General features: G+C 38.8%; 1 protein-coding gene across 1 annotated transcript; it reads left to right on the top strand.

Annotated features, from left to right (window-relative positions):
• Window positions 1-563: 563 nt before the first annotated feature.
• LOC115415094 (deleted in malignant brain tumors 1 protein-like) lies at window positions 564-13953 on the top strand. The gene is made up of 21 exons (XM_030128544.1): window positions 564-688; window positions 1182-1252; window positions 1363-1395; window positions 1527-1838; window positions 2947-3246; window positions 3349-3663; window positions 5613-5906; window positions 6123-6434; window positions 7156-7455; window positions 7542-7850; window positions 8115-8429; window positions 8592-8906; window positions 9181-9480; window positions 9843-10151; window positions 10389-10703; window positions 10950-11258; window positions 11361-11654; window positions 11749-12084; window positions 12190-12294; window positions 13261-13327; window positions 13415-13953. The coding sequence occupies exons 2-21, from the start codon at window positions 1201-1203 to the stop codon at window positions 13563-13565; spliced, it is 5043 nt and encodes a 1680-aa protein (XP_029984404.1). The 5' UTR covers window positions 564-688; window positions 1182-1200; the 3' UTR covers window positions 13566-13953.
• The last annotated feature ends 1372 nt before the right edge of the window (window positions 13954-15325 follow it).

The raw sequence follows: 15325 nt of genomic DNA, 5'->3' as shown, positions 1-15325 counted from the left end.
TTGGTGTGAAGATGAAACTGGCGCAAATTAGGGAAATACAGTGCATGTATGTGGTAACAAATAGTGAAGTGGACCATATTAAAATGCTGAATGGACAATGGTCAGTTGCAACATCTCACTCATCCATTACACAACTGCAACACTTTTTCATATAATACACACGGAGACCTTCACATGAACATTTCATTAATATATTAATATCTGATAGAGGGTCCAGTGACGATGATGTTGAACGTAAAAGTGTAATGTCATCAGTGTGCCATGTGCATGCACCTTACTGTTTGTTATTTTATTTGGTAGAGGTTAATGAACACTGATCACATCACATACTGTACACAAGAGAATAAGTATAGACAAACTGCAAGTCATGTCCATTTATAAATGAATCTGTACAAAACACCTGTTAGCTTGAACTGAAACATTAGGAAAGGCTCTACTGTCAGAGCGGTTCATATTAGGACTTATGACCTACTGTGCACTGTGCCATTTCATGTCTTATTATGAAACACTTGAGGTGGGAGGGGTGGGTATAAGTTTTGGCTCCAATGGTGTAACGAAAAAACTTACAACACATTTAAGCAGAAGACAAGAGAGTAATAAATCACTTCTTCTGTCCCTTATTGAAGGATTGAAAGCTGCTGCCAGACAAGGACTTTTGTGATGAGAAAAAACCTTCAAAAATTCTGAGGTAAGGAAAATACTTGCACCACTGTTGTACCACTGTTTAATAACCTGTTCTTGCAGATTAGAGCTCAGTGTCTATACCACATTTTGACTCAAAATGAATGTTATTTCATTAAATTCAGACCACAAATGCAGGTCATTTTAAGAGCTTGAGTTTCAATCAATTATATGTTGCTAATTTTATGTAATGTGATTATAAAGTGGCATGGATTTGGACTCATATCATGTGTTGTGCTCTGTTAACACTATGATTCAGTGCAGATGGTCACTGAGATTTTAATTTCGTCTACATAATATGACAGAAAAGAATGGCGATAGTTTAACATACTGTATGTCTAAGTTCAACAATGACAGTGACAGTTATGTGATCATTATAAACTATTCTACTGCAGGAATTTATTATTCTAGCATAGAACAAAATGGTGAAACAACATAGCCAAAAAGTAAAACAATTGTTACTTCTGTAAAAATACTTTCTACTGTTACTTTTTTGACAGAATTTCACTTAAGAAAAATATGATGTTCATTTCTGTTGAAAAGCTCCACTTGGCATGTTATTTATCACTGGGTGAGTTTCTCATTTTGTTTAGCTTTAAAAATTTTGCTTTATAAATTTTGCCTTTAAAATTCCCTAAATACAGAATCGATGTTTTGACTGGTAGTTGTGATTTTTTTCAGCTGTTGTTCTGCTGAGTCTACCACTGTTGACAGGTCAGTATGTTACAGTTAGGTTTAATGACTGAAACATCCTATTCAAATTTTGCCAATGTCCTGCCTTCATAAAAAAAAGGATATGTTACAGTATGCTGTGATAATCATCAGTTATTTATGTTTTGATCCAGATTGTGGAAGAGTACGGCTGGTGGGAGGTAAACGTTGTTCTGGTAGAGTGGAGGTCTTCTACATGTACAGCTGGGGGACAGTATGTGATGACCATTGGGAGATGAGCAATGCTGAAGTGTTGTGTCGAGAGCTTAATTGTGGAGCAGCTTTAGAAGTCAAAAAAGGGGCCTTCTTTGGACGAGGAAGTAACCGCATTTGGCTGGATGATGTACAGTGCTCTGGTAGTGAGTCTTCCATCTTCAACTGTCAACACAGTAGTCTAGGGAATCATGACTGTCACCATGGAGAAGATGTTGGTGTTATCTGCTCAGGTATCATTCTGTGTGTATCTTTTTTTTACTTTACCACCTGTCATGATTTTAAGCTGAATCATGCCTGGTATCCTACATTTAAAATAACCTGAAAGCACTGGGTTAGCTCTAGCAACCAAGAAGCTGAGCCAAGACCAATAACGCATCTATCAAAGAAAAATGAAGAATTGTATCTGCAGGAGCTGAACTTGGGGGATGTCACACCTTTCTCCTATAGCTCGCTTCTCTTGCTCCAAATCAAAAACTAAACATAAATAGGGTGATCAAATGGCCTCTTTTGTCTGGACATGTCCTCTTTTCCAGTCCGGAGGGTCCGAGCTATCGAGGACCGACCCTGCCATATTTAACAATATATACAGAAATATAAAAATGGCTCGATAAATTAACTTGTCTGCCAATACATGATACAAAAAAAAAAAAAAAAAAACTCAAAAAGCATTTATTACGTCTGCCAGGAGGTATTGTAATCACTTTGCTTTGTGTGCGTTTGTGCGTGTTTGTTTGTTTGTTAGCAAGATAACTCAAAAAGTTACGGTCGGATTTTCATGAAATTTTCAGAAAATGTTGATACTGACACAAGGAAGAAATGTTTACATTTTGGTGGTGATCGGGGGGGCAGTATCTGTCTTGGCGGAGGTCTGTGCTCTCTGAATGCTTTTCTTATTTACTTTTACATTTCATTTTCCGTAGTATTTATTTATTTATTTTGTCCTTATCCCTGCATTTATTTTTGTGTTGTTTTCTATTTACATTTTCTTTATCTCTTTTGTTCATTTATTTCTGTTTTATTTTCATCTGAATCCTTATTTATTTATTGGCATTTTTTTTTAAAATTCATAGTCATATTTACCTCCCCAGTATTCCCCCTCTTGCATTTTCTTCCTCTATTTATTTCTCCAAGCTTATTTATTCCTGTGTGTCCTTTTTACATTTCTGTATTCATTTCTGCTTCATTAGGCAAATGAGGGAGGGCGGTCTTTAAAGGCCTGTCTTGGGGTCAGCTCTTTGCCTATTGGTTGATTTGTATTAGGGTGCTGCACTGTCAGTGCAGAATGGCATACCTGGCACTTGTGGTCTAAAATACTAAAATATTTTTCTACATCATTAGCAGACAGTGTGCAGCTGGTCAATGGAAGTAATCGTTGCAGTGGGAGAGTGGAACTGTACCACAATAATCAGTGGAGACGAGTGTGCGATAGCGGTTGGGGTAAGGAGGAAGCTGATCTAGCCTGCAGATTGGCCGGATGTGGCTCTTCTGTGGATCAGAGTGAAGTGTTAGATTTTGGAGAGGCACATGGGTTGTCTGGAGTCAAAGCCAACTGTTCAGGAAATGAGCAGTCTCTCTTTGAATGCAGTCTTCAGGAATTTCAGAATTTCAGCTGTGTTGATGCCACTGTTGTCTGCTCAAGTAAGTTACACATTTTCTTTTTTTCTTCAAAATGTAAAGCCTTTGTTGTCCATTCATTTTAAATCAAATATAACATCAATTTCCATTCTTTCAATGTCATAGATGCTAAACCAATTCGATTGGTCGGTGGGAATAATCGATGCTCGGGTCGAGTGGAGATGTACGATATGGGAGAATGGGGAACAGTTTGTGATGACGGATGGGGGTTTGAAGATGCGACGGTTGCATGCCGACAAATGAATTGTGGGAATGCTCTGAGTGCAAAATCCGGTGCCTTTTTTGGCAGCGGTGGAGGCAGAATTTTGATTGATGACATTAACTGCATTGGTAACGAGACATCCCTTTCTGACTGCCGTCACAGAGGCTTCGGTATCCATGACTGTAGGCACAGTGAAGATGCTGGGGTTATATGCACAGGTAATGTATCTGACAGGGATGACAGTTTTGTTACCCACTGCATGATTCTGAAAAATTGTTACAAAGTGTAGGGGAAAGTTGCTGGTTGAATGTCCAGGTGTGAATGTGTGAGAGGAGTAGTTCAGGAACATCTGTATGACAGAGAAACAAAGACAATGCTGCAGAGATCTATGAAGTCCTGAAAGGGTTAGTTTGATATTTTGTACTGGTTTCACTACTTAAAGGAGTGATATTTTCCTTTTTTAAATGGAATTATACATTTTAAAACATTTCCCTGTGGTCTTCAAATGCTGTTCTTGGGTCTGAAATCTTCATTAATTCAACTCCACAGGTCCATCTTCAACAATATTTCTGAGTAATGACACCAGAAATGTTGTTTTGAGCGCTGGCCCGTTAAATGCACATGAGCCACTTTACACCCCACTCCCTCCAGGTTGTTGGCTGTGTTGTTCTGTCCCATTCAGCCACTTGTGTTTGTTAATACAACCAACAACTGAACATTTTAGGTAATCGGCTTGAAGTTTGGACATATTTTCAGTATGGACAACAACCGCATCTGCTGATAAACAGTTATGGCGTACTCGGAGAAATGTTCGTCGGAAGTCTTGACCTTATATGTGCAAATGTCATGATGTGACTAGTTATAGACGTAACAAATTAAGAAGGAATTAAAACAGGTTGTAGAAATCCAGCCTGTTGGCCGGTAAGCTAAAAACAATGTTAAAAAAAAGGTTTATTTTATTTTTCCCTACACTTTTCATGACAGTCATCATGTTTGATTGGAGGGGCAAGAGCTTCAAAATAAAGCCAATGCACTGATGGTGACTGGGGTTGGCTCCAAAAAGCCCTGAGTACCAGAAACATACACCCAACATTTCTATAAAAAATAGTTAACATAAATATTTTTTTTCATCATTCAGGTCTCTTTCATTATTTGTAACCTCTAATAAGAGTTCTGGTGGTTCATATTTATTTTTTTCTCCTAACCCCCCAACCATAATCAGATCTCAGGTTGAATAAAAGCGTTTCATGTCTGCTGTTTTGGAATTTAATTGACAGATCTGTACGTCAGACTGTCGGAGCTTGTGTTTATTTAATTAAAACACTTTTTTTTTCTCCTGACGGACAGCTCCACTGTAGTTATGGTTAATAAGTTGCACTGGCCATGACCCTATCAGACATCCTCATACCCCATAATTCTGCCTCTTTCATCCAAATATGGTCACTTCAGGGTGGAAAACAGCTAACACTGAAACAACTCAAACTACCAGCCTTAGAATGGCAGTTCAGAAACCAATAGCTGACAACAGAGCTTCTCTGTCCATTAATTATATGCAGTGTTATATGCAAAAGATTTTAAAACTGAACCAAAGAATTAAGCTGTTTTAATCTGTAGAATGCAGATTCTATTTGTCATTTTTATACATCACCAATATTCATTTATTTATTTATTTCATCCCAATTAAACTAAATCATACAAGTCTGTTTACTGCTTAAAATATGTTTCAGTGTTTACCATCAATTTATAGTAAATACACTCTCTTCTTCATCGTCCAAAATGTTGATATTTATAAGAACACATGAAAATATATATTTGGTGTTAATATGAACTTATTTAACTTGTTTTAATAGCTCTGGCTTCACTTTTGGGGGCAGCCATGGCCTAGATGGTTGGGGAGTTAGCTTGCAACCGAAGGGTTGCTGGTTCGATTTCCCCGGACTGGCAAAAAATTGTTGGCTGATGTGTCCTTAAGCAAGGCACTTAACCCCTTCATTTTCTCCCTGGGTGTTTGATATGGCCAGCCCACTGCTCCTAGTCTGCAGTGTGTGGTGTGTTCCTGCATGTTCTAGTGATGGGTTAAAAGCAGAAGGTCAATTTCGGTGTGTGATGCATGTATACTGATAAATAAAGAATCTGAATTAATTCAGTTTTTTGCCTTCCTACCTAGAATCAATCAGATTGAATGGTGGGACTGACCGCTGCTCTGGCAGATTGGAGGTGTACCGTGGTGGCAGATGGGGGAAAGTCTGTAACAATAACTGGCACCAACATGAAGAAAAGATGCTGTGTTACGAACTCTCCTGTGGAGCTCCGATCAAAACACATGACACACCAATCTACAGAGAAAACAGTGGACAAAGGAGTTATTTGAGTAACTGCTCTGTGAATGTGAACTCAATCGCAAACTGTACATTTACAGAAAACCCACAGAGGTGTGAGGGTGTTTCTCTGTCCTGTAAAGGTAAGACAGCATGTTCAGAAATAATAGAAAAGGCTCTAATCGGTGGATTTCTTGTTATCCATTTTTATTTAAGGTTTGGCTTTTTCCATGATGTTTTCAATGTCTCAATATTTACACCTCTGCTAAGTTCCTACATAAGCTGAATGTGTTCAAAAATAATACAATTATTAGCATTCAGTGTGTGAACAGTTGAAACAAGATAGAACCTCTTTTCAGGTACTCCATTTAGGATTGTGAACGGCACTGATCGATGCTCTGGCAGAGTGGAGGTTGTGCACAACGGTGAGTGGGGAACAGTGACTGATGAATGGTGGGACATCTTGGATGCCGACGTCCTGTGCAGAGAAATGGACTGTGGGATGGCTTTAGCAGCAAAATCTGGAGCCTTCTTTGGTGAAGGTCAGGGACGTATCTGGTTGAATAGGATCAACTGTTTGGGTAATGAGTCTTCCATTGTGAACTGTGAGCATTCATCATTTGGATCAAGTGGCTATGGTCATAACAGAGATGCTGGTGTGGTGTGTTCAGGTAAGTACGACTTCATAACACAGTGACTAAACTACTTAAGCATTTGGTATGAGATAAATATTTGATAACTCAAAAAATGTAGCTATTTTTTTCACTTAAGAACATCTGTTGAATGCCAAAAAAAAAAAAAAAAAATTGATCAAGTGTGTATTTACCTTTGGGAGGTAAAAAAGAAATTCAAGAATGACAACATAGATGAAGTGGTTGCATCTTATAAATAAATTGTTAACAATGAACTAATGTCTTTCAAGAAAAAGTGTTTTAACAGTTAAATAGTCTTTCAATTTGTGAAAAGTTCCTCAATATAAGGCATTCCAATTTAGATGTTTAAAAAAAAAAAAAAGTTTAACCTGGTTCTTGTCTGATGGACATTTTTTGGCTTTACACACACTAGCTGGTAAAAATAATGTTACATTTTTTACGATCAAAGTGGTCCTGACTGAACTGCATTGAAATGCATAATAAACAATATATTCAGGATGAAGCAAGAAAATTGTTTAATAATTGTTTAATATACCAAACTGAAACCTAAACCAAACTGTCACTCAGTCCTTTTCAGAATTCCACTCAGCCTCAGTATGGCCACAGCAGCAACAAACAAGGAAACAGCTTCATTGTTTCATTAGAGATTTGATGAAAAATTGTTGACGAATGTCATACACAGCTATAATGTGTGACAATTTACTGGTGATTCTTGACAGTCTCTTCTTTTCTGTTTCAGCTTCCATCAGACTGGTCAATGGGACAGACCGGTGTTCAGGCAGGGTGGAGGTCTACCATGATGACCAGTGGTTACCAGCCCTTAACTTTAACTGGGGAATGAATGAAGCAACAGTGGTTTGCAGAGAGACGAATTGTGGAAATGCTGCACAGTTTTCAGGATCATCTTCTCAGTTTGAAGAACTGAGAGGATATAAAGTCAGTTGCTCCGGTACAGAGAGCTCTCTGACACAGTGCACACTGACAGAATATGCCAGGACCAGCAGTGATCATATGAACGATGCATCTGTTGTTTGTTCAGGTAAGACTTCAGATATTTTCAACAAACAGACTGGGGATGATTTTTGTAGGGTACATTTATATTAGGTGATGTTTTGTTATTTACAGGTATTGTTAAATTGGCTGGTGGGCCTAACCGCTGTGTTGGAAGAGTGGAGCTCTATGACAAAGGCCAGTGGGGGGCAGTGTGTGGTGACTCCTGGGACATGTTTGATGCAGCAGTGGTGTGTCGACAGCTGAACTGTGGGATGGCTCACAAAATCTCCACCATGCCCAAATATGGTCATGGCACAGGACCGGTCTGGGCTGATCAGATTGACTGCCGTGGACAGGAGTCCATACTGTCTCTTTGCCCACGAAGTTCATTTACCAACAACACTTGCAACATCAACTCAGTTGCTGGTGTCACCTGTACAGGTATGACCAACTATAGTCATTACTGTTTACACTGTTTTGCACAGAATTCTAAATTCATATCCATGTGCACTTAATAATTCTCATCCTGTTTTTCAAAGTTTTCATTGAATTGCAAAATGCACAACCTGCAATTGTGTTCTGTTGCAACTTATATTGTATACACTGAACAAGAATTGTTTTGCCATGCACTTGAATTCTTTTGATGTTTTTTCAAAGAATGCAATATTTCTAATGATGAAAGTGATTTTTTTTTAAACTCCACAGAGGGTTTGACAGTCCGATTAGTCAATGGTAACAATCGCTGCGCTGGCAGAGTAGAGGTTTTCAGTGGTGGAGTGTGGGGAACAGTATGTGACACAGATTGGACCAGGACTAAAGCGAAGGTGGTGTGTGAGCTGTTGGAGTGTGGAAGGTCTGCGAAGGTTCCTGAGGGTGCTGAGTTTCTTCAAGGCACTGGACCAGTGATGGAAGCAACTGATTCATGTTTTACCAATGTGGCATCTCTTGAACAATGCTCAGTCAGAGGTTTCAGAAATTCAACATGTGGACATGAAAAGGACGCTGGTGTTGTTTGTGCAGGTAAACCCTTATAAACTATGTGTAAAAAAACAGACAAACATAATGAGCATTTCCTCTTTCATTGTATTTGGTTTATAGTTTACAAAGTTTTTACTGTGGAAGTGTAATACCAATCAGTTAAGCTTAATGCTCAAGCACCACTAACATGAGACCTTTCTACAGGTGATCCAACCTTACGACTGGTCAATGGTACTGACCGATGTTCAGGCAGAGTGGAGGTTCTGTATAATGGTCTGTGGGGAACAGTGTGTGATGATGGCTGGGACATCAAAGATGTAGATGTGGTCTGCAGAGCCAAGAACTGTGGAACTGCTCACAGAGCCAAGTCCAGTGCCTTCTTCGGTGAAGGTCAGGGACCCATTTGGCTGGATGATGTTGACTGTTTTGGTAATGAGTCCTCCCTTTCACACTGTGGACGCATCTTGTTTGGACGAAGTAACTGTGGCCATAGTGAGGATGCTGGTGTGGTGTGTTCAGGTATGGAAGACTATTTTCTGGAAATGTTAGTGAGTGTTTTTGTCTTTGCTTTATTTACACAATTTATTTCACAAAATGGCTAATTAGCTTTTCACCTTTGATACAATTAAGAATTATTTGTTGATTCTTTCTAAGAAGTGCAATTTGATATTGCAATTTTTTTCATTTCAGAATATCAATCATATGTCATATAATATAACTATATGGATCTATATTTCCATCAATCCCTTTCAGATACCACCATTTTCTGATATTATTTCCTGTTCTTTATTAGCTTCCATCAGACTGGTCAATGGGACAGACCGGTGTTCAGGCAGGGTGGAGGTCTACCATGATGACCAGTGGTTACCAGCCCTTAACTTTAACTGGGGAATGAATGAAGCAACAGTGGTTTGCAGAGAGATGAACTGTGGAGATGCTGCACAGTTTTCAGGATCATCTTCTCAGGTTGAAGAACTGAGAGGATATAAAGTCAGTTGCACCGGTACAGAGAGCTCCCTGACACAGTGCACACTGACAGAATATGTCAGAACAAGCAGTGATCATATGAACGATGCATCTGTGGTTTGTTCAGGTAAGACTTCAAGACTAGATAGATAGATAGATAGATAGATAGATAGATAGATAGATAGATAGATAGATAGATAGATAGATAGATAGATAGATAGATAGATAGATAGATAGATATTCTGATGTATTCTGTGATACAGTCAGTCATATGGTCACCTCCTCACTGTCCTGGTGTGAACAGGCTGCCTTCTCACAAGAGGGACATACTTAGGGGTTAACAGGACCAGGTTGTGGTCTGATCTGCTGAGGGGGGGAGAGGTGTGGATGTGGCTAGATCACTAGACATCTTGAAGAGAGGGACTAAGGGGGATTTTACAGGGGGAAACTGTACATTATTCACATTAAGTGATGTCTTGTTATTTACAGGTACTCTTAAATTGAGTGGTGGGCCCAACCGCTGTGTTGGAAGAGTGGAGTTGTTTGAGAATGGACGGTGGGGGACAACATGTGGCGATTCCTTGAACATGAATAATGCAGCAGTGTTGTGTCGACATCTGAATTGTGGGATGCTGCATAAAATCACCCCTACCCCTCTCTATGGTACTGGGACAGGACAGGTCTGGACTGAGGATTATGTATGTAATGGATGGGAGTTAACAATGTCACAGTGTGCAGTAAGACCATCTAGAGCCAGGACTTGTAACATGAACTCAGTTGCTGGTGTCGTCTGCAAAGGTAAAAGAAAGATCAGCAGTTAACTGAGCCCACTAAATTCACATCTTTATGTTTTTTCATTTATGTCAAAACTATTCTTTATATTTACTGAATATCTGCTAGTATTCCTGTTTCACATGTTCTTATATTGTTGTACTAAAAAGCCATACCCTTTTATTGTATTGTGTTTTGTTGGATCTTTATTATTATAAAAGGTTCTACACATGTATGCGTGTGTGTGTACTTTTCACTTCACAGATGGTTTGACAGTCCGATTGGTCAATGGGAATGATCAGTGCTCAGGCAGAGTTGAGGTTCGTAATGGTGAAGTGTGGGGAACAGTGTGTGACACAGACTGGACCATGAATAAAGCTCAAGTGGTGTGTGAGCTGTTGGACTGTGGACGTGCTTTCAGTGTTCCTGGTGGTGCCCACTTTCATCAAGGCACTGGACCAGTGATGGAAGCAACTGATTCATGTTTTACTAATACCACATCCCTTGACAAATGCTCAGCTAACGGTTTCAGAACTTCAACATGTGGACATGAGAAGGATGCTGGTGTTATTTGTGCAGGTAAAACCTTTTAAAATATGTGTTCAAAAATGTTCAGTTTACTTTTGACTTCCAGTTTGTCTTTTTTCCAGTGGGAATTAGCATTTTGCATAAATATGTGGCAGCTAAACTGAAAACTTTTGTGCATTAATATAATGTGAATAAACATATATGTATTTATTTCAAAACATTCAAGAATTTAAATAACGAAAGATTTTAAATGTTTTCATTCCTTTAATTTAATATCATTTCTGTTTTCTTATACAGCACCGATTCGGTTGGTCAATGGCGCCAGTGAATGCTCTGGTAGAGTGGAGATCTTTCATAAAGGTCAATGGGGAACTGTGTGTGATGATGACTGGGGTACTCCTGATGCCATGGTGGTATGCAGACAGCTGGGATGTGGTCCTGCAATTAGTGTACATTCTAGTTCCCGCTTTGGGAGTGGCAGTGGTCCAATATGGCTGGATGATGTGATGTGTGGAGGTGAAGAACCAGTTGTAACACATTGTCGCCACAATGGTTTTGGAAAAAATAACTGTGGGCATGATGAGGATGCAGGTGTTACCTGTGTTGGTGAGAAACATATTTAAATCAAGCAGTTAGTTCACAACATCTACTGTTTTGGTGCAGCTGTTTTGATTAACAAAATATGTTTTCACTTCTTCTCTGTCTCAGGTCGTCTTCATAAGCCCCGAATCACTCTGAGTCCTGCTTCAGAGGTAAACTGGGGAGACAGAGTTGAAATCACCTGCACTATAGCAACAGCACAATCAGGTGGGACGTTTGTGTTGGGGAAAAGTCAAGATTCATTTCAACTGGAGAGGAACGCTGAAAATGGAGCTGCAACATTTCACCTCCCTAAAGTTGACTTCAGTCAGGCTGGGTCATACTTCTGTGAATATAAGAAGCAAATGCATAATCAAGTGGTTAATTTTCCTCAAGGGGATGTTGTGAAGCTCTCTGTTACTGGTACATAACTTAAAGCTTTTTGTTGAACAAAATTGTTGATAAGGTTAGTAAAATGTGAGTGGCTGAAAACTAAAAACTTGTCTTTGTGCTACAGTAAAACTGGAGAAGCCCAGCATTTCCCTGACGATGCCTCATGCAAAGATAATTAACAGCCCTGACAAAAAATCGGTCAACAAAGGCGAGCGCCTCTCCATCAGTTGTTCTATTGATTCCATATATCCTGGAGGTTACTTCTATCTGAAAAGGTCTAACATCAGCACCACTGAAGCTAAACCAGCGTTTGGTCATGGTTCATTTTATGTTGCATCCTTTGAATTCCCCTCAGTGGACCATGAACACCAAGGAGAGTACAGTTGTGTCTATAGTGTTAATTTGTCATCCAAGGCCTTCACGTCTGTTCCATCAAAAACAATCCAAGTCACTGTTGTTGGTAAGAGTCCTGAATTAATTATCTAGGTTTTAACAATAAATGTAGCCATTACCCTGTTTAATGTATGAAATTCACTAACCTTTATCTAACATGTGATTATTACAGGTGGTGTGTCCTCTTCAGCTGTTTCTGGAGTACTGATTGCCATTGTGGTGTTGATACTTCTGCTGGTTATCGGTTACGTGGTCTGGAGAAAGAGAAGGAGTACTGGTATGTGAAACACACTGCAACATCAGTGTTTTATTTTGCCACAATCTGTCAATATTTTTTTTACAGGTGAACTTGAATTTATTATGCAGCCACACATGTGTCTGTTATATGTGGTTAGCCTCATAGCATAATTACCTAAGTCATACATTATATGGACAAAAGTATTGGGACACGTTGAATTGTTTTCTAACAGGAGTCTGGGATACAAAACCATAATGATAAATGTTATAGTATAGTTTTATATTGTGGTAAATATCATATTGATTGTTAATATTGATGTTTATATCTCATATCAGCATGAACAGGACATCTTATGAGTTTAGACATGATGTGTTCCACTATTTTTGTTCATATAGTTTATAAACATCAAAACATGTCCTTTTTGAGTTTAATGGGAGATTTTTTTTCTCCCAAAGTGAGATGTCAAGAAAGTAGATGGTTAGTTCTGTTACAAAATTATTATTTACCCTCAAAACACTAAAAATATTTTAGAAATTTAAAGGTAGAATATTTATAATCATAGTCATGGAAAAATGTTGAGTAAAGAGTTGAGAAAGTAAAATCAGTCTCTGAGGCATTTTGGAAGCAAAGATAACAGTTTAAACAAAATTAACCAACAATGATATTCATCACAATATAAAACTACTTTATGACATTTGTCATTATTGTTTTATATCCCAGACCCCTGTTAGAAAAGAGATACCTGACTTCAATGTGTCCCAATACATTTGTCCATATAATGTGTGACTTAGGCAATTATGCTACGAGGCTAACGATGTGTAAATATTCAACTGAAAACTGTATGAGGTAATAATACATTCATATGTGGCATGACGTTCATTGCACAGTTCACAAGTAGTGAAACACATTCATTAATATTGTGAGTAATTTCACAAGAACTTATTTTCAGTTCAACACATTTTACAATTATAAAAAGGCCTTTTTCTGTTTGTGTTCATCTTCCAGATACCACTGTTAGGTTTACCAGCAGATTTGGAGGAGCAATAGAACAACATATGGGATACAATGACAAGTAAGTCACTAGCTGTGATGTATGAATGCTCATATAGTATAGAGATGTTGATAGTGGATCAGCAGTCACCTTCCTTTTCCCTTTCAGAGACCACAATACTCAAAACAATGAGCAGCATGGAGTCAGTCAAGAACTGGATGACAAGAATCCTAATTTTGACTCAGAAAGTGTTGAGAAAATCCCAGAAGACCTGACTGGGAAACTGTGTTATGATCATGAGCCACTTGTCTTCTCTTGATGCTGAACAAACTCAAGAAATAACGTCCCTTCACCATCAGAGGAACCCAGTGAGGCCTAAAGGCCGTGTATCACTGACCTCTCTTGTCGACAGGTTCAAGTCTGCTGTACATGTAACCACACCTGACAGGGATCTGTACAAATGACCCACAGACAGACATGTTTATTGGTATTTTTAGAGCATTTATTCTGAAATGTATCGGATTAGACCCTCTTTATGAATATATACAAAAGCAACTTTTAACATGATTTGTTTATTCGCTTTGATTTTTTATTTTTCTTGCAAATCCTGGTGATCACAACTATTTCATAAATGTATCTGGCTGTGCAGATTGTCTTTCTATTCAAGATGATTTGTCCATGATTAATAAATGTGTCACACTTTTTCACCTGGTTTAAGAAGTGTATTTATTACCCAGTATGTCAGGGAGGGAATGTAAGAGGTTACAGAAGTTCACATGTTCAAAGTCTAATATGTACAGTATCATTTGCACATGCTTGCATATTTATGTGAATTGTTCAGACCTTGCAATAACGTATGTCCTGAGATATCTGGACACAAGTGGCTGGTTAGAACTTTGTTCACACTTGGGTTTTAAAAAGCATCACCAGATGTGTCTCAAACCATCACTTGTGATTGGATGTTAAATTCCTGCTTGATATCCAAATTAAAAGGTCATCTATGGATTTAAACCAGAGTGTGAATTACCCCTCCATAATTGGGGGGGACTCCCTTCACTTCTTCCAGCAGCTTGGCGTCCCTCAGTCTATTTGTGAGATTCTGAATGTTTTAGGTCCAGATAAAATCTTGGTAATAAGGAGTTACTGCCTTAGGAGAGGTACACACCTAAGGATTTTCTAAATCTGAAGTGATTTTTTATCTGTTACAGACCCCACACATGAAGACAAAAAATCAGGCATTGAACAGTTTTGATCGTACTGTGTGTGGTCTGCTCCAATAATCTCAACCCAGCACACCACACACAGAACGACTCTGTCCCACCACCGATCTGGAATCTAGTCCTCCAAGCCAGAAATGTCACGTTATCAAACGTGATCAAACAAAAATTAAGAAGAAACATAGAATGACTCGGGAGTAAAGTCCTGAATCGGGCCGGGCAACCCACCCACCCCAAAAAAAAAAAAAAGAAAGGGTCAGGTAACCCGTAAACGCGTGGGGACGGTTTTAAAATAATACATTTTCCACATACATGTACCAGTTTGTGTCAGTATTGTGACAGGTGAACCACATTTACCAGACAGTCCATGTCAGTCATCATCGACATTAGAGAATGAATAAACAAGTTGAATTTCTCAGTTGCTTTTCATGTTGCCGTGTTTAAAAATGGTACGGTTCACATTAGGGGTGTCTAATGGTTTTACATTAAAGTGTTCCTGTGTCTGTAGTTGATTGTAACAGTGGTGTTACTACTACTTCTGCTGGTTATAGGCAGGGCTGGACTGGCCATATGGAGTACCGGTCATTTTCCTGGTGGGTCAGTCAATCAAATTTTATTGATATAGTGTTAAATCATAACAAAAGTTTTCTCATGACACTTTTAATATAGAGGCAGTCAAAACCAGACTCTCAAGCCAATTTACAGAAACCCAACAGAATCCACCTGGAGCAAACACTTGGTGACAGTGGTGAGGAAGCTGCAACTGGGGAGTGGTGAGCAGATGGGGTTAAAGAGAGAGGGTAAAGGAAGAGAAAAAGAGAGAGAGAGAGAGATTGGGGGAGGGAGGGAGAAGGGGGGAAAT

The sequence above is a fragment of the Sphaeramia orbicularis genome, chromosome 24 (genome assembly GCF_902148855.1).
Source record: "Sphaeramia orbicularis chromosome 24, fSphaOr1.1, whole genome shotgun sequence".
Classification (NCBI taxonomy): Eukaryota; Metazoa; Chordata; class Actinopteri; order Kurtiformes; family Apogonidae; genus Sphaeramia; species Sphaeramia orbicularis.
The sequence above is the reverse complement of the archived record's forward strand: the minus strand, read 5'-3'. Positions and strand labels throughout refer to the sequence as shown.